The 18,849-nt window shown below is 43.6% G+C and overlaps 1 protein-coding gene across 2 annotated transcripts in view; it reads right to left on the bottom strand.

Moving 5' to 3' along the window:
• Positions 1-1,612: 1,612 nt before the first annotated feature.
• ppm1h (protein phosphatase, Mg2+/Mn2+ dependent, 1H) overlaps positions 1,613-18,849 on the bottom strand; it is a 36,233-nt gene continuing 18,996 nt past the window's right edge. For both annotated transcript variants that reach the window (XM_062389751.1, XM_062389752.1), the window contains 7 exons: positions 16,655-16,767; positions 16,247-16,331; positions 15,913-16,031; positions 8,517-8,580; positions 6,895-7,002; positions 4,934-5,085; positions 1,613-4,273 (listed from right to left, as the gene is read on the bottom strand). In XM_062389751.1, coding sequence (XP_062245735.1) covers positions 4,126-4,273; positions 4,934-5,085; positions 6,895-7,002; positions 8,517-8,580; positions 15,913-16,031; positions 16,247-16,331; positions 16,655-16,767 — 789 coding nt within the window. In that variant the 3' untranslated portion in view covers positions 1,613-4,125. The remainder of the gene's footprint in view (positions 4,274-4,933; positions 5,086-6,894; positions 7,003-8,516; positions 8,581-15,912; positions 16,032-16,246; positions 16,332-16,654; positions 16,768-18,849) is intronic.

Below are 18,849 nucleotides of genomic sequence, written 5' to 3'. Positions count from 1 at the left end.
TACTGTAAAGAGCTTTGATTGGTCATCAAGACTAGAAAAGCACTATATAAATACAAAACCATTTACATCCAGAAAACCCCCAAAGTCCTCTTAAAGTCCCAGATTTCTTTCAGCTAGATCCATTCATTATTTTCTTGAGAAATTGGAGTAAATATCCCCCAAAATACATTGTTAAAGAAAGCAAGAATATAAAGTTCTGGATGTTAAACTAAATGGGTTCTTCCCTCAAGCCAGTCAACATCCTTTCAGCACATTATGTGTAATCCTGCTCCAAAACAAAGGGTGAAATTCTAACCTCCAACACAAGAACAAGGTCAACTGAGTCAGAAATGACCTGGATATATGAACTTGTATTGTGTAGCAGTGCCTATTGATTGTTCTCTGGTTCAAACAGCCTCAGCGACGAGCCCTACGTCTACAGCGGATGTGGAAGTGGTTAAAAGTTCAATACCATTGATGTCCAACAGGGGCTGGCTCCATGGACTGCCATTCAAAAAAGACCAACTGTTCCCTTGAAATACAAAGTCAAGTTTAGTGTTCCATCTGAAAATAAATTACAGTTTAAATGCAGTGGAGGGGTGGTGAATTATCCAAGAAGAACCTGTCACCTTTTAGTGTGGATCTGGATCAAGGGGTAGATCAAACTTTCTGTGCCACTTTACTGAGGGCCATCCAAGTCCGCACTAATCAGACAGTGGATCGTTTTTGACTCAATTTTAACAACATGATTCAAATCAAGCTATATATTGTGAAACTAAGCTAACATCTGCGGCTTTCACAATTTTAGTATTTCAGTTGAGTCCTGGGAAGAAACTAAATCTTGGCTTTTAGCTGCGGCACCCAAAAATAATCCAGCCGGTCCAGTGTTATCTTTCAAAGAAGGAAAAATATAAATCTTCAGAACACTGCAGCAAAGAGCACTAGAGAGTTGTCGAGTGTCAGAGGCCCAGCAGGTTCCTCTTTCCTTCTCACAACACCAGACTCTGGAATGCATCTCTTTTCCTTTTCATATACGATACCTCGTGTCCTCGTGTCCTGAACTATACGACAGCTTAATTCTGCATTTGATTTACGTCTTTGTTCTCAGGAATGTGGTTTCACATCACCAGGAAATCACTCCTCATTGTTCCACATCCATTCTAGGGAGAGAGCAGCTAAAAGTCAGGATGAACATCTCGTGCAGTTTTTTCTTTTTTCCCCCGTTACTATCAGTTGTTCATTACTTAGGGCTGTATGTGCTCCAGTGTGGAATTACAGCCCCTCGCAGCAGCCTCCACCATGAAATCCTCTGTCAGGACTCTCCATTAAACTGATACCCTTCATCCTTTGTCCACATATTGCTTTGGGACTCACTTGACACAGTTTGTCTGACTGGTGTCGTCTATATTCGAGGTTGTTGCTGGAGTGGAAGGGATTGACTTTGTCCCAGTTCAAGCACAGAGCTCCTACAAAATAAAAGTCCTCTTGCTTACAGGACATCAACAAACATTGAGTCATCTTTCTGTTATTTATTACAATGTCGGTTTACTCCCTTAAACTGGAGTTTACCATCCTGCCTTGTGATTTCCAGTGTAAATCCCACTAACTTTTAATCAGTGACACAGCAGAATAATTTGAAAGAAAAGGTCAAGATGTTTTTTAATAAGAGCAGAAAAGGAAATTGTTTTACACTGTTACTATTTTTTACAAATGCTGTCTTACGTTTTTGTTAGAGATGCAGCTTCACTTACAGTGAAAGAAAGGAGAAAAGAGTCCATAGGAATTCACATTTTTTTTACATTTAAATAAACTTACTCATGTTTCACCAGCTTCAACAGCTCGTACAGCAGGTAAGACACAATCATACAGAAGCTGAAAAGTACAAATAATTGAAGGGAAATGTGGGAAACAACTGAATCAGGGTTGGAATATCGTATCTATACTTCCTTTCAACAGACACGTTACAGTCGGCATTTGTCACTGTTAAGCCGTTTTCAGACATGATGAGAACTGGCTACTGTCTTTACCCGCAGTTTGCCTTTTACACAAGCACAAAACAGCAGGAGGTTCTCTGCACAGACACGTTCACAACAGCAACAAATCCTCGGGGTTTTACTCAGGCGAGAGGTGGGGCAGCCGACAGAGACAGGAAGTGACATATTAACTCCGCTGCCGAGATCACGTGATAACGATTACATCACCTCGACACCGGTGCCAGCTCTTATCACCTGTAACTCTCTTGACATCTTCGTCTGTGTCTTCTATGCTTTCTTTACCGGGAGATATTTGTTTTTTTTTTGTGTTTTTTCATTTTTGCGTCTGTAGCATGTTAGAAGCGTCATCAACCTGCTCGCGGTGTACGGAGGAGCTGCGGAGTCCAGTGCATGTCTGAAAGCAGCTTCGGAGGGACCTGCACGACTTTTTCTTCGTTTAATTGCCTCATATGTTGCGTCCTTGTGAACAAAATATCGAAGAAACGCCTCGAGTGAATTTCTTCAAATTTGGTACAAATGTTCAGTTGCACTCATCGATGGACTGATTAGAATGTTTTGGTTGAAGGTCAGAGGCCAAGGTCACTGTGACCCCCACATCACACATATTTTATCTTGTGAACGCCGTGGGAACAACTCCAGGAATTATTTCAAATGTGGTACAAAAAGTAATTAAAAGTATTAATTCATGAATTTAGTGGTTGAAGATTCAAGTTCAAGGTGACATCACAAAACCATTTTTCTCTAGAACTCTAGAATGCCTTTGGAGAATCCTTTCAACTTTGGCACAAACGTTCACTTGGTTTGATTTTATTTGGGTGGTCAAAGGTCAAGGTCACAGTTGGCCTCACAAAACATCGATTTACCTCAAGATATCTCAAGTCTGGCTTTAGGAATTTCTTCAAACTTTGACCAGCTGTCACTCAACGCAAAGATTCATTGATTAGATTTCAGGGCTTAAAAGATAAAGATCACTGTGACCTCAAGGTATTGTGAATGAAATATGTCAGGAACACCTGGAGGGACGGAAACTGTACGGGGCAGCAGAGGCATACAACTGCAGGACGGTAATTGTAGTTTTTGATTTAATGCTTTTCAGAATACATTATTTTTTAACAAAATATTGTAACTACAGAAGCAAAAATGGGAATGTCAGTTAATAATGGCACAGGCAGCAGCTGAGGATGCAGTGGACGTAGTGTGCAAACAGCCACTGGAGGAGGGCGACGAGAACAGACGAATGAGGTAGATGGCTGATGGTGAAAAAGTGCAACCGAAAAAGACTTTGACTTTTTTTTCCTTCTGAAATCAAAATGGATTTAAACGCGGGCCTACATTGAACAGTGCAACGAGATGATGGAAGCAGGGTACAAACCTCCTGTTTGTTTTCTTCACAAACATTTTGTTACTCCATTTTCCTTAATAGTGAGTTCAGTATTTCAATGCTAGGGGTACAAATAAGCAGGAATCATAAATGCAGCATTAGAAGAAACAGCTGATGTACAATCTGAAGAACGTTTACAAGTTTTTTTCCCCCATTCCCGTAACAGATTATCGCAGATGGCTGAACCTGGCTACATTAAAACGTCTACATGGAACAGAGGAGGTAAAATCCATATATATACATGACATCAGTCCTCAGGCTAGTTTTTTACACTGTACAGGTGCTCATCCAAATACACTTATCAAATGTGTTACATCCTCTGGGAGTATTTACAAGTTCACATTTATAAATATTGTGCATTAGTTGGTAACAGCGATCCTGAGATGTATATAACCATCCCGGTTTTCCAGATGGCTTCCTCGGTGAAATAAAGTATTTTTCCAAGATTAAGGGGAGGAGAAATTTCTAGTTCAGCTTTTCACGATTCAGCAGGTAGCCGTCCAGTAGTTTTTCTATCTATAAAAAGAAGACGAGAATAAAAGAGGTGGGAAAATCATCCTCGGATGATTAACGGGGGTAAACTGGTCTGGGCCGAAATTCCAGCTCTGACCAGTGAAACGTCGGGTCCCTCAAGAGAGAGAGGAAGTCCATACTTAAAGCACTTTTAAAAACGGAGCACAAGGGAATGAGGGAAACTGCAGAAGTGAAATTTGGGAGTTCAAGGCAGGATTCAGAATATGTCGGTGCCGTGTTGCAGTTTCAGTCGCTCTGCTAATTCGGCTTGTTGCCGTACATGAGGGGGATGATGTAGACGGAGATGTCGTCTCCGGAGCCTAATCTGTCGTTGGATATTCTCCAGCCGCGATCCTTCAGCACGCCACGTGCTCTCATGATGAGGTCCTGAGCTGCCATCGTGTACCTGGCATGACACAGAGCCATTCATGATTAATGGTGATGTTCAGTGAGGAACTGGTTCAATCTGGAATATATCTGCCCACAGCCAGAGGAAAACATTTAGGAGAACTGTTGATCTTAGCTCAGACCAGAAGAAGAGCCAGAGCAGCTCTGTTTATAAAGTCTTACAAGCTTTTAAGATTAAGATGCATTTATTAGTCCCAAACACATGCACAGACATGCACAGGCACACTCATGCATGTAGGGAAATTTCTATGCTTTTGACCCATCTGGTGCAGGACACACAGAGCAGTGAGCGACCATGTACGACGCTCGGGGAGCAGATGTTGGGGGAGTAAGGTGCCTTGCTTAGGGGCACTAGACAGGGTAGGGAGACTCTTGGATTTTTAGACAGATCAATACAGGTTTGTCTTTTGTTGTCTCTCCGTGGAGACGAACCAGAGAGGAACCGGAGACCTTCTCTGCCCATAGTCCAAGTTTCTGCCACTAGACCACCGCCTCATGAAATCAGAGAAATGACTTATCTAAATATTTGAAAATTTGCATAATTGCCACAAGATAACAGTGGTCATCCTATCTACCTACGACAGAGGGGGGGGGGGGGGGTGAGAGGAAGTTCAGGGCTGACTGGCGGCTGCTGCTGTGTGATTGAGTGCTAACTTGCCTGTGTTGGTCGTCGGGGTCACAGTTTGACAGGAAAGAGGTGACAGCTTCAGCTGCTTCCTGGTTGGAGAGGACGTCCCACAGACCGTCTGTCCCTAGCACCAGGACGTCGTCGGCTCCGTGCTCGCACTGTGTCAACGGGTAAACTCTGACCTGGAGGATAGAGAAGGGGGTCAGGAGACTTGGACTTATTTTTGTATAGGTTTTCCACTGATACCCCCAAACAATGTTTAAAGTGTATACATGCTAATTCTTAGCAGGAGGGGCCTTTGTGTAGAATGTTCACACTTGAATCAGACAAATTTCATAAACCAAACAACAAACGTCAATGGTTGCATACAAAATCACCCACTCGCTCACTATTCCCTACTTCAATATATGTTGACTTCTTTATAGAGAACTATATAGTGAGCTCATCGGGAAAAGACACAAAATATTGTGGATACTACTCGTAAATTTATAAATGATTACAACAACAACATCTGATGGTGGAAAATCCCACATTTTAAATGTTTATTTTACATTTAGTATTAATAATTTAATGTAAAAAAAAACATTTTAAATGATCCTCTTTAAATGTTGAAATAATCTTGTTTGCCAAAGTCTGTGCTGTGATGCTCTGCTCGTATTTATGTTAAAGACGGGTTAGAATGTTCCTGTGGCCTCGCTCCTCTCTGCCGCGAGTGCAATGTAAGATGTTTGATATTGCACAGTTAGTGACCATTGGTTGTGTACGTTTTTACATTGTGGGAAACAATGGGTGCACTATTCAGGTTATAACAAATTTCACTAAAAAAGAAAGAGGCTGTGGTTCCCAGAAGCCATTCCAAAAAAGCAGCGCTAAAAAAAACTAAAAGATTTGATGAGTCTCGCACTCAGCAATTGTGTTTGACCCGGCGCCCACATATGATCTCTCATGTATGAACTGGTGACTCTTAATGTCAGGGTCATGCTTTTTGTGAGCTTATTCATTCATAGGTCTCAGTATTTCTAGCTTGACCTCTCGAAAATAGTTTTTTTCATGCACCCTGCAGGGTTAGATTTCAATTTTTTATAATTATGAAAGTTGTTATCTGCATTTAACACACAGCGGGACCTCTAAAAATCAAGTTTACAAATGCTAATAATGGGTTAATGTTCTGTGCTAAATAATATACACTGATGGAAATAGTTGGAAAATTTGTTTGAGATCGAAACGGAGGCTGAACTACAACTGACCTCAGAGGGCAATGAGTTAAAGATCAAGAGAAGTCATGGGCTTCGTGACCGACCACTGCGATCATGCATGAATGTTTCTGTGTTTTGTGTTGACTGTGCAGTTCTCAGTGTCGACTGTGAAAGGCCAAAGGCGTTACAGATTGTTACCTATAAGCTCTCATATGACTAGGTTATGAGGTGAAGAAAAAAAAATTGCTTTCTGTATTTACTGCAGAAATGATAAACACAAGGTTCAGTCTCTTCAGTCTAATCTCCATAAACAGATTCAACAAGCGAATATAGAGATTTAATGGATTTTGGGGTTTGGGAGCATTCTGGGTTCTGTGTCTAGATTGACCAATCCTGTTTGAGCAGGCTTTGGTGGAAAAGCCTGTGGAAAAATGTTTGACTTCGTTGTCAGACCATAGCAGATGACTTCACATAAATTTCAAGAACACACATGGATACAGAGAAGAGGGGACAAAGAGTTCTTCACCAGATCCCATATCAAGAGAATAATACAAAATGTGTGAGTTGTATTCACCCTTTGTGAAAGAAAAAAGTGAACAGCCCATTTCTAGACGATAGGGTATTTCTCAGTTCAAGTAATCGGAAACCACCCGCTCAAGAGTGGGTATAGGAACAATTAGCACAATTATTCCAACTTTGAATTAACGTACTTGTGTGTAAAGGAGTAGTTTAATTTTCTTCTGTACACACTGTGAGGGAGGATATAGTGAAGGGTGATACTGAAACAGAGCTTACCTCAGGGCAGCAGGACAAGAAGGGTTTAATGTAGATGTTGGAGTCGTGCACTTTGAGATTGTGGTCGCCGAGACCTCTTGTGACGCCGATGGTCGCCAACACCCGAGCCTGCAGAAGATGGATCGTTTGCTTTAGACATAATTTATATTGGTTGTGATGAGACTGAAATTAATGTCGGAAATTTGTGAGTGTGCCTCATAGCTACAAAAATGTCTGCAATGGAAATCGACACAAACGGCATTCTTTCCCAAGTTACATTTTTCTGCTCCAACTTCGGTTCCGATTGTCAGCGATAGAAATGTGACTCCTGGTTAAACACGCTAATTTGGCAAGATGGCTAGGTGAGAGAGCGCCTCAGTTTTCAGTGCATTCATGACGTCAAACACGAGTCACTGGGGGAAACGCAAACCAAACGAGTCAAACAGCTTTTGAGAAACCTGCACATGCCCACTCATTTTGGGGTAAGAGAGGTGTAAATTGAATCTGAACCAGTCCAAACGATTGTTCTCCAAGCCCCAGACACCTTCAGACTATTTCGTAAGCTGTGTGAAAATTCCATTTGATTTCCTTTGTCTGCACAGGTTGCCACCGTAGCCTCTAAAAATGGCTGCTGGCACTAAACTGGGGAACTGGGCTAAATGAATCTACTGTACACTGTGTGACAAAGGGTGGCCCAAAAGGACGGGAAGAGATGCACGTGGTCGAGTGAGGCCTGATTCGGACTGAGCTCGGATCAGTTTGCAGCACAGAGAGGCAGAGAAAAAGGGAGAGTGTGTTCCAAAGTGGCGGCGAAGCTCCCCCGGCGGAGAAGGGGAAACATCCTGGGATTAATTGTTGAGCACTAGAGCCCAGCAGGCTGCGTGCCGCTCTTTGAAGCGCTCTGGCATTCCTCTCCCTCGCACAAAGCCCCCCCACTCTATCTAGCCATCCATCTCCGTGACGCACTTCAAAGGGAGAGGACGCGACGTGGGCAGGCGGAGGTGAACCTGAGCGTGGTTGCTGGCCGAGAGCAGCACTGGGAGGTGACATCTGCCCCATTCGTCAGTCAAACCTGGATCTATACTGTCTGTATTAAACAGAGAATCTGAAGAAGGCCACAGAGGAAACATACTCAGCTCCATCATGTTTCCTCTCTGACCTTTTCAATGCATCAAGGAGGAGACGCCGCACACGCACAGCACCGCTGACAGAGAGGAGAATGTCATGAACAGTGTGAACGGCGCTTTGACCTTTTCGTTTGCATCTCGTGTCAAAACATTGACAAGATTCTCCTGCGAGTCCGGGTTTTGTCGACGTTCTATTCCAATTAACAAATGTCACTTTTTGGATGCTTTTCATCCGTCTGGTGTCATATTTTCATCATCTTACGTCCCACGACCGACCCCTTAGTGCTGCGGTTTATCTGCTAGGGGACATAAAAAGCACAAAGGCCATCGAATGGTTGGTGCAGGATGCGAATCCCAGTGGAAAGAAGGGGCCAGGAAGGCTTTTTGCCATGAAAGGCTCCTCCACACAGTGATAGTGTTTGGGGTTGCTGACTAATGGCGCCCTGGCGACTTTTGATTACCGGCGAGACGCACAAGGCCGTGGGAATACCTATCAGAGAGCGGAGTGCTTCTTACCTTCTTCCCTTCGCCGTATATCAGGGGAAACTTGAGGTCATCGTCCTCGATGGTTTTATATGCCCTGCGCAGAGGAGAGAAGACACTTTAATGGGTTTTTGGTTTATGCAAGACAGTGCACACGTGCCCTGGAGATACATTGACGCCCCGCCCCTCCGCAGGCCCTGCTGCCGAGGCGAGACAAAGAGTATGCTCGGAGGAAAAAGACAGACAATGAGGAAAGAAATTCACCCAGACGTCACACAGAGACTCAGCATAACACCCTCTTTACTTTTTATTTCTAACTGATCTTGTAAAATTATTCCTATTGGCAAAAAGATCTTTTGATATATACACTCTTGGTATACCGTTGGTTTCTGTCTGTCGTGTGTGTTTGTGAGTGTGTGTGTGTGTGTGCGCGCGCACGTATGCATCAGAATATTCTGGATGTAAGAGGGCTGAATGATGCAAGAGTATCCACGTTCACATTCCCCTGATCTCAGAGCGGTGTTTAAACTTCCCCAAGTGATGAATAATTTACCATGTTCAGACTTGGACCAGACGGAGCTGCAGCACGAGGAGAAGAAGCCTGTGTAATATGCTTTCATGCCAGATCTTACGATAGAATTTTCACCTCTCCAGCTTCAAACTACTACCGAGTGCGTACAGTCTTTTTTTTCATCCACCAGTTTGACTTCAAAAGAAGCAGCTGTGTCTGTGTACAGCCCCAGAAACATCACCGACGTGAGCCGATCCTTGCTCCAGCTACCAGGACAAAGTTTTCCATTCACAACTCACACCAGGTGCTGTGAATATGCGAATCTGGCTTGTTATGAATCCACAGTTCTGACCTGGGTCGACATTTATAAATGGACTATATTATTTATTTTAGCCTTTGGACTCCAGGAAATGAAGGAAAGACGTTCACAGCTGTCATGAGAGGGTTTCCAAATTCTTTGGATCATAAGAAATCTAATTAATTGCACCTATTCAGCATGAAATGTTGCTTCAGACAAACCAGACGTGTTATTTTGCAAATATCACTCGACCCTGGCCTGCCCCGCTCACCTTTCGCCGATGAGTTTCAGCTGCTGTGGAGCAGATTAGTGGCGGCCGGGATTGGTTTTTGCATTACTGCTGGTTCCACTCAGAGAGACCATATGTTTCCACCTTAGGCGAGCCCTGCTGCTCTCAGCACTTTCTGAACAGTGTGCAGAGCGGAGGGCTATCCACAGCGAAGATAAAGCCACAAGATGGTGAAATACGGTGGAGTGAGGCCCGAGACTCTCCTCTCAGCGAGACATAAACAGACTTTTGAAGTGTTTCCTCACCAATGTTTGCACTGATAATGATGTAAGAAAAAAAGCTCTCTAAAGCGGCGGTTTGATGATGAAATTAAAACGAGTATTAAGAAAGACATTAATTAAACTGGTGCAGGTTTTACCCGCTCTATTCACAGAAAGGGAAACACCGTTACTGCTGCCATATCTACCGTTTGAGCACTTCACCTTCAATAAGTCTCCAAAAATAAAGGACCTACAACACAGAGACACCCACTAGTCATTATTTCGGAGAGGTCTGGGATGAAATCCCCAGAGCCTGCTGCCAGGGACGGCCTCCCTCTCGAGATGTCTGTTAACAGCCAATGCCACGGCGATAATGAGTGGTGTGACAGAACGAGAAAGACACACGTTAAGCCTGTTCTGATACCTGATCCCTGCACTGGGACACAGAGTCCAACCAAAAACACACGCGAGGAGAGAGCTGGTCGAGGGGCCGCCCTATTTGACCATATTATTACTGCTTTCTTATCCAAGGGCTGTTTGGTCACGTTGCAGCGTCCGACTGACTCAAGGCCTAATTATAGTCCTGCGACTGCAACCGCGGAAGGCCACGCAGCTGCATCCACGGATCCGTTTTGGTTTATGCTTCCTAAACGTGTTGCGCGTTTTGCAACGCAATTCACCGCCAGAACACTAGGCGGACTAACTTTTTTTTTTCGAAAACAAAACACACAAAGAAGAGACGTCTTCTTCTTCGACAAATGTTTATTTACATCGCCACTCCGGCTCCTCATAGCCTATTTCTGGCGGACAAATCGGCCAGTCAGTGACGGGTTATACAAGTGGTCATACTTTCGGATCTCTTCTGCCAAGGGCTCATCTATTTGGTCCATATTCGTTCTTCTAAATCTTCCGTGATTTCCGCGTATTGTGGGGCATGAAACCGGAAACTAGACTCCGGACGGGATGTAGTAAGCCGACCAATCACAAGCCTTGGGGGCTGCGTGAGGCTCGCGTCGTTTTGTCGTATAGTTAGAAAAATTGGCAGACGCACGCAAGCCGCCAGAGGGCTCGAAAGGGGCGTGTTGCGTGTCTTGCATGCATGCGTGCGTCCGTGCAACACGAGTATAATTTGGCCTTCAGAGAGAGAGAGAGAGAGAGAGCGGGGGAGGGGAGAGGGGGAGGAGGAGGAGGAGGACAGGGGGGGGGGGGGGTTTGGATCATCCTCTCTGCAGGTGGAAGGACGGGCAGGAGAGGAGAGGGGTGATGTCATTTCAGATGGGTGCAAAGAGGGGGTTAAAGAGAATTGTGAGCAGTGTGTGCCGAGTATCCTCGTCATCTACACACACACACACACAGACACAAGCATAGACACAGGAACACATTCACTATAGCTGATTTCAAACAAGCACTGAAGTCCAGACATTTTCCTGAATTTTTCCAGCATGTGAGAATGCAACTAGTCAGCTGCGTGGGACATTTCCAGATCCTAAAATGTGTGAGTGAAGGTCGCTTTATAGACGCTGAAGTGTTGGGCCGAAAAGGACATCATGGCGTCTATTGCCATGAGTGCAATGGCTCCAAAACTGGCCTCAGCACTTGGTCTTGCACCTCCAAATTTTTTGGGCTGCCATTTGCACGCCTTCGAGGGGAAGAGCGGCTGGGTGGATTTGCCATTACAAGAATCTCTACAACTCGTCCTGCAGAGACCACAGAGACAAACAAATGATGCTGGATTCTTAGAAATCCTGTGACCCCGGATTTCCAGGCACCGGCTCCTACACACCCGGTATGGACTGAACCAAAACAAAGATTTCTGTACCTCATTCTGACGCCTATTAACATGACACTAACTCCTGTGGCAACAAACTCTCTGCATGGCTCTGGCAGCTAGAAGGGTTGGCCTTGAACACTAAGAGATCTGGAACTAGATGCTGCTTCTGCTTTAGCAATAAAAATGGCCGCTTTTATCATAGACTGTTGTTTTGTGCTTTGTTTGAGAAAAAAGTACAGGTTCTGGTACGCTTAGGGCACCGGGAACAAATCCAAAGTGTGTGGAGTGTGGAGGAACATGGGTTAGGGTTAGTAAAACCAAAAATACGTGGCGACCCACAGAGAAACAAAGCAACCGAGCCGATTCCGATGGAGCTGGAATGTCCGCAGCCTTCTTTCCCTCATTTCCTGTATCTTTGTCCACGGAGCATATTGCAACCCGTTGACCTATAAGCACCTCTCTGCATGCTGGTAGTTTGCACCATCTATGTTGCTCCTTAGTTTAAACAAGGCTTGAGCTCATGTGACACTACAGCAGGAAAGTTCTTAGCAACTGGTGTTGTCTCTACCACGTTATTTTCTAATCTGCTCTAAGACGTTTGTGTCTGAACACAACAGACACACTCACCTGTTGAGTGAGACAAATTGCCGCAGGGGACGGCTGCGTACCAATAAACAGTGTGCTCGACCTTGATGGGCCTTTCATCGAGTCACTGGTGCTTTCAGCGGCAGAGAAAAAAGGCCAGGATAAATGGAAGTGACCCAATGACTCTCCACATACTGGAAACTGTGGGCATCAGTCATGCTGCTACCAAGGCATGGTGGATAAAGAAAGGGAGAGAAGGAGGAGGGAAAGCAAGATAGGAAAAGGCAGAGAGGGGGTGTGAACGCATTACAGTGATGAAGGTATGTGTTGGTCTCCCTCCTCTCTCATGTATTGTCTATAGGATCAGAGGGAGACAGACCCTCCAGTGGGCGAAGGCATTCAAGAGGCACAACTAAGGTGCCATTCATCGCTATTTATTACTAACAACAAGCCATCATCTTTTTATTTCCCAAAATCTGTACATCTCACCAACCGTTTTCTTCCACAGCTTCCTCCCCCTTTATCTCTTTTTCTACATTTGCAGCTTACCTCAAACTACTTACATTTCTCTCTGTCTTGAAATTTCCTTCTCATCTGTTCTTTTTCTTCCTCCCTCCCTCTTTCTCTTTCTCTCTCTCTCCATCTGTACTCTCCAGCACCTTCTCGCACATCTTCCCTCCTCCTGGCTTGGCCGTGTTGCCATGGCATTTGGATTGTGTCGTAAACGGCTGACTGCTCAACATCTATCACTCCTGGACGCCTCGCAAAACAAACCCCCAAAAAAATTGCCCTGCACCCTTGACAACAACAACCATTACTGTTTGCCACACCAAAGCCGGAGCTCGCTCTGCAGCCACACTGGCAGAGAGAGGGGAGGTAAAGAATGCGAGGGAGGGAGACAGAAAGAAGTGGGCTTCAGGCCTGTATGCCTTCATTAGAGCGCGGCCTTGATCATGGATGCTGGATTACACCCACACACACGCAGCATGTGGGCACACAGGCTACAGGAGAGCAGGGACATCCACTGACAGACAGCTGCAGAGACACACAAACATGACCCTCTCCACCTATAGAGCATCGGAGGAGCACCTATAGGATGACACGCTAGAGTCACACCCACGCACATCAGAGCAATCCTCGATGCCGAATGACAGGGTAGTCATTTCAAAGCTCAGACTTAAGCCTGCGTGAGACTGAAACAGAACTGGGTTGCCGGTAGAACCTGATTAAAAATAAATCACAGGCCGTTTGCGCTGCCGAGACAGTGAAGCAGGCGGGCGGCTGGTGGCGTGTTCGGAGCCCAGCGAGGAAGGAAGCCACCGACTGACCTACATCTGCTCAATCGAGCCGCAAAACACCCAGAGGGAGGTGGCGTCAGGAAACATAGTGTTCAGTGTTCATCTGTCCTCAGTCACCTGCTCTGTCCTCAGGTTGCTCTCACCATCTCTCCTTCTTCCTCTGAGGCTTCATGCATAAACGCAAACATACACCCGACCCATTAGACAAGTGATGGACGTGATTAAAGCCCTTTACGAAAAAAAAAACATAGATTTAAAAAAATTTAAAAAATCATCATTGCCAAAACGAGTTTTGATAAGATTCACATTTGCTCAAGTTATTTATTTATGTGCAGTTTTGGGGTATTTCTAGTATTTATACATTTTCTTTTTTCTGTTTTAATGTTGTGGCACAAGGATTAACAGGAACTAAAAGCAAGAGATCACATGTCTTCCATATAAGCTTCTCTGTAGCTGGAATTAAAATCCTTATCTTTACAGAAAAAACCTTAATCACCGAGCCCCATCTTATCTCAGAGAGCTCACAATGCTATATTTTAAGAGATCACTTCACTCTCGAAATAAGAGTAGAATTGGAGAGCCTTCTGATACCAGTCTCCTGTGGAACCAGTTCCCAATCTCTGCCTTTGAGTGAGACTTAAAGAGTTCCCTTTTGATAAAGCTTACAGTTAGTACTAGATCAGGTGAGCCCTGAACCTTTCCTTGGTTATGCTGCTATGGGCCTAGACTGCAGGGGGAACTCCCATCCTGCACTGAGCTCTTCTCTCTCTCTGGCTCCAGAGCCGCAGGGTCCAGATCTGACTACTTCTCACTTCTTCTTATAAAATAGTCCAGATATCATTGTTAGTGTTTTATTGATAAAACTACTACACTTACATCAGTTGGCTGACAGAGCTAGAATACAGCTGTGTGTGTGTGCAGCTGTTCCCAGTCTCATGTCTCTCCGCCATTCTTTGCTTTCAACAAAAGATGAGATGGATGCAGGAGTGGAGTTCTGCTCGAGGTTTCTTCCTCTCTCCGCCCTGCCAGGTTTATGCTCACTGTGTTGGGGTTCTCTCTATAGGACTGTAAGTTCTTGGACCTACTCCATAAGGGGCCTTGAGATAATGTGTGCTGTAATGTGCACCATAAAAATAAAATGTAAGTGAATTGAAACTGACAGCTGAAGCCACTATCCATCCATCCATCCATCCATCCATCCATCCATCCATCCATTCATCCATCCATCCATCCATCCATCCATCCATCCATCCATCCATCCATCCATCCAGCTGAGACTGGCTAAAGTCTCTTATTGAAAGCAAGATTTCACATTTAAAACATATGATCACTATAAAAAATAATTTAATTTGATGATATGAGATATTGCTCAAGATAGGTATTCTAATTTAGTATATGAATTATCTCCACTTTATCGGCTAAAACGTGAACATTTCTGCTCACATATGCCTCATGTGTCTTGATTAGCTGTGTAGCGATGACTGCTTTACAGAATCTATCTGTGTAAAGATTGACACTTAAAGCTGTTCGTGTAATTGCTCTGTCCGTTCTTATCTCTTCAATGATGGAGTCTCCTCCTTTTCCTCCTTCTCCTCACGTTTCTGTCTTTAAGTATTCTCCCCTTTCCTCCTTTCTTTACTCCCAAACCATCCTCCTCAGTCTCTTTGACCTTTTTTTTTTAACTCTCTCTCTCCACAGTAAGATAAAAAGTCGGGTCCTTTCGGTGCCCACATATTTCTAATAGCCTTCTTCTCACACACAAGCAGAAATGTCAAGGCCATTCCCTGGCCACCATCTAACACCGAAGCGTTTGAATGACTTTTTTTCCATTCCTGTACAGAGAGAGATTGCTGTTGTGGGCTATTTTCAAACTGGCTGCATTATGTGTTGCTCAAATATAAACAATAAGTTGGACGATGTACAAAAAACAGAACACGATATTTACCTACACCAAGGTTTCACTCCGAGTCCATTTGTTTGTTGGTGATTTTTATTTATTTGTGAGCAAGAACACAAACTTCTTAACAGATTTCCATATAACTTGGTGGAAGGATGCAGTATGGGTCAGGGAAGAACCCATTCAGCTTTAGGGCATATCCAGGAATTTATTTTCACATTTAAAAAAAATTGTGAGATAAGGTGTTTTTCACCATTTCTCTGAGAATAATTCATAGATCATGAAATCTGCCATTTTTAGGGGACTTTAGGGGAGTGTGAAATTTGATGTAGATCCAAATAAAAATCCAGATCTAGTGAATTGAAATGTTTTTTTAAGGGGACTGTTGGGCCTTGGTGAAGGTATGAACTCCAATGAATGTTATTTGAGCTAATATGTGTTTAGAGTTGAAACATGTAACAGGAAGGCAAACAATACAACAATACAAAAAGAAATCGGACATTGGTATCCTCACAGTGAGCATGCTCTGTCCCCAGTGCAAATTAGATTAAGTGGTGAAATAAATAGTTAAACAACTCACCATCCTGACATGGTGAAGTCACGGTACAACATCCTCTTGCCGACCTCTTTTCTTTGCACTCTCCTGGGGAATTCCAGATGTGTAAACTCGTTCCCTAATAAGTGGGGCTGCATGTACGCCTTTTATATGAAAAGAAAAAAAATTAAGATTGACATGCCTAGGGGATAGGAAAAACTATTCCGTAGACTATAAAGCTTGCAAAGAGAGCAGGCAGTGGGAAGGATACAGAGAGCAAAGCATGGCTGGTGTCTCAACAGGAGGGGAGGTCAGCGCTGCTAATATCTGACAGCTGTGCTCTCAGAGGAAACGTGCGGGGAAGAGATTTTTTTCTTACCAGGAACTGGAGTCGCTGTCTCTCTGACTCTGGTGTGAACTCTGCTGACATGGGGATGACTTCCCCGGCTCGGATGATGATCGCTCTGAAGGAGACGAGCAGACAAAACACATCTCTGTTACTTTAAGCTGGCAGGAGAAGTTGAACAACAGCCAGAGAATGAGTGAAAAAAGGCCTAGATGCATGGGTGGATGGAAAGAATGGTGGTGATAGCATACTGATGAAATTACCATAAAGTTCATAGTTAACAAAGTGTTCATAATAATAACAATATTCATAATTATAATAATAATAATACAGATAAAATATATATAAATACAATATGTGTGTTTTAATATGCGGGTGCAATCATTGTGTGTGTGTGTTTGTGTTTGTGTGTGTGTGTGTTTGTGTGATGGTGTTTCTCACCTGCTGTCCCCTGCGTTCCCAACGAAGACCTTCCCAAGTACATACACGACCACCAGAGCAGTGCAGCCACCTGAGATGTTGTAGACTGCCTTCTCCTTTTCAATCTGCACATCCTAAACAAACCGACATATGCCTTTTAAGGATAAAACCTAATACACTCGTCCTCTGGAAAAAATCAATAATAATCTAATCAGCATGGCCTATGATACGTTTTTTTTTCCTTCATTCTCATTCAAGAGTGTGGTCTTTCAGATTGAGAGCAAAACGTATTGATTTCAAGTTCAGATATTGAAATGCTTTCACTCAAAACCATCACACAAATAGCGCCTGCTTGTCTTTATCATGTGAACATCTCCTGCTTCATTTAAATCTTTTGAAATAAAATTACATTTATTGTATGTACTACGAACAAAGTAAATCACCAGGACTCTAAAAGAAGAAAAGCTAACACCCCCACAACTGTTGAATGAAATTTAATTATATACTTTTCTTATAAATGATTGCTATAGGATGAAAGGTGCTGCACTCTATGCTTTCAGTCCAACCTAACAGATAGACGTCTCTCTGTCTCTCTAAATATGCTGCCCATGGTGTACATTTTTGAGAAATATGATTTCCACTCTTTTGTGGACAATGTACAAATCTACTTGCCCTTGAATAAAACAACGAAGGGTTCATTGCAGCGCCTGCTTTATTGTCTAAATCAGGGGTGTCCAAACTACGGCCCGCTGGCCAACTGCGGCCTGCCAGCCTTTTAAATTGGCCCGCACCAATGTCTTAAAAAAAAAGTAATAATAAAAAAAAGTGCCTCTGTGTCTTTGCGTACAACTTCTTGCGTGCTTGCGTGCTTGCTTGCGTTGCCCAATTTTTGTAACTATACGCCAAAGCTACGCAAGCCTCACGCAGCCCGCGGGGATGTGATTCGTCTGCTAACTACATCCTTTCCGGAATCACATTTCCAGTTTCATGCCTCATAATACTGGCAGAAACCACGGAAGATTTAGAAGAAAGAATATGGACCAAATAGAACAGCATTTGGCAGAAGAGGTCCAAAAGTATGACCACTTGTATAACCCGTCATTGACGGAATACAAGGACACGTAGATGAACTGCCGACTTGTTTCAGAAAAAAAACAAGAGCAGAGGACATGCACAGTAAGCTGCATGAGGACGAGAAGAAGAGCCCAACCTGGAGCACAAGAATATTAGTCCAAGTGACAAAATAGCTGAGTGCAAGCTCATAGTTTGAGCACAAGCGGAGTAAATCTAAGCACAAGCAGGGGCCATTTAAGTGGGAGTGTATGGTTTTTAGTGACAGTATTACAAAGACTGACTCAAATCATCCTGGTCTGAAACTGAAGGACCACGGCCTTGAGAAACGATTTAGAAGAAAAAAAATAAATGTTTTCCTATCATGCTGCAGCACATATCATTGACCAAGAACCTGATACGGAGTAAAATATTGCGCCGCTACTTAAAATCTGCCATGATGCCATTATTAATTAAAGCAACATAATGAATTCATTCATCAAGAGTGCCAAGGAGCAATAAAACAAAAAGGAAACCAAAAGGATAGAAGAGAAAGTTTGGAAGGACTGCTGGTTATTACACCAGTTAATTAGCCCAGATTAATTTGGTGCTAATTAAACCAAAAGAGTGATCTGAAGAAGGAAAAAACCCATGCTTTTAATTCATTAATTAGATGAATAATTAACCTGTCAGTGAATTAATCAAAACCCTCACATAAATTCTCGTTACTCTGCTTTTAATTGCAGAACAGAAGAAGGAAGTTATACCGGAGAAAATTGATGACCTGCATGGTCTCTTCCTCCATGTCCTTCCATCACTATGAACAATGTGAATGGCGTGAAAAATGGATTAGTCCATCCGTGAGATATTTTCCCATGATGGATGCGGCTGAAGCACATTGCCTTCTGCTCGGCTGCTGTTGACCTCCATCTAATTACGCACCTTTCTAAAGTTGTGTGTCTGCTTGTTTACAGCAAGTACAGTATATGCATGTTTTTATACCTCATAGGGAACAAAGGAGGAGTGTAGAGTAGGTGTACATTGTGTACGTGAATACGACTGCATGGGTGTACAAATAGTTCTGCGTGTCTGCATATGTGTGAGTGTGTGCTTTGTGTACAAATTCGTAGGAGTCAGAAAGTCTGTGTTTCTTTGTGTGTGTAAGC

This window comes from Platichthys flesus, chromosome 6, assembly GCF_949316205.1.
Source record: "Platichthys flesus chromosome 6, fPlaFle2.1, whole genome shotgun sequence".
Lineage (NCBI taxonomy): Eukaryota > Metazoa > Chordata > Actinopteri > Pleuronectiformes > Pleuronectidae > Platichthys > Platichthys flesus.
Note: the sequence above shows the minus strand (reverse complement) of the source record. Positions and strands in the feature narration are given on the sequence as shown.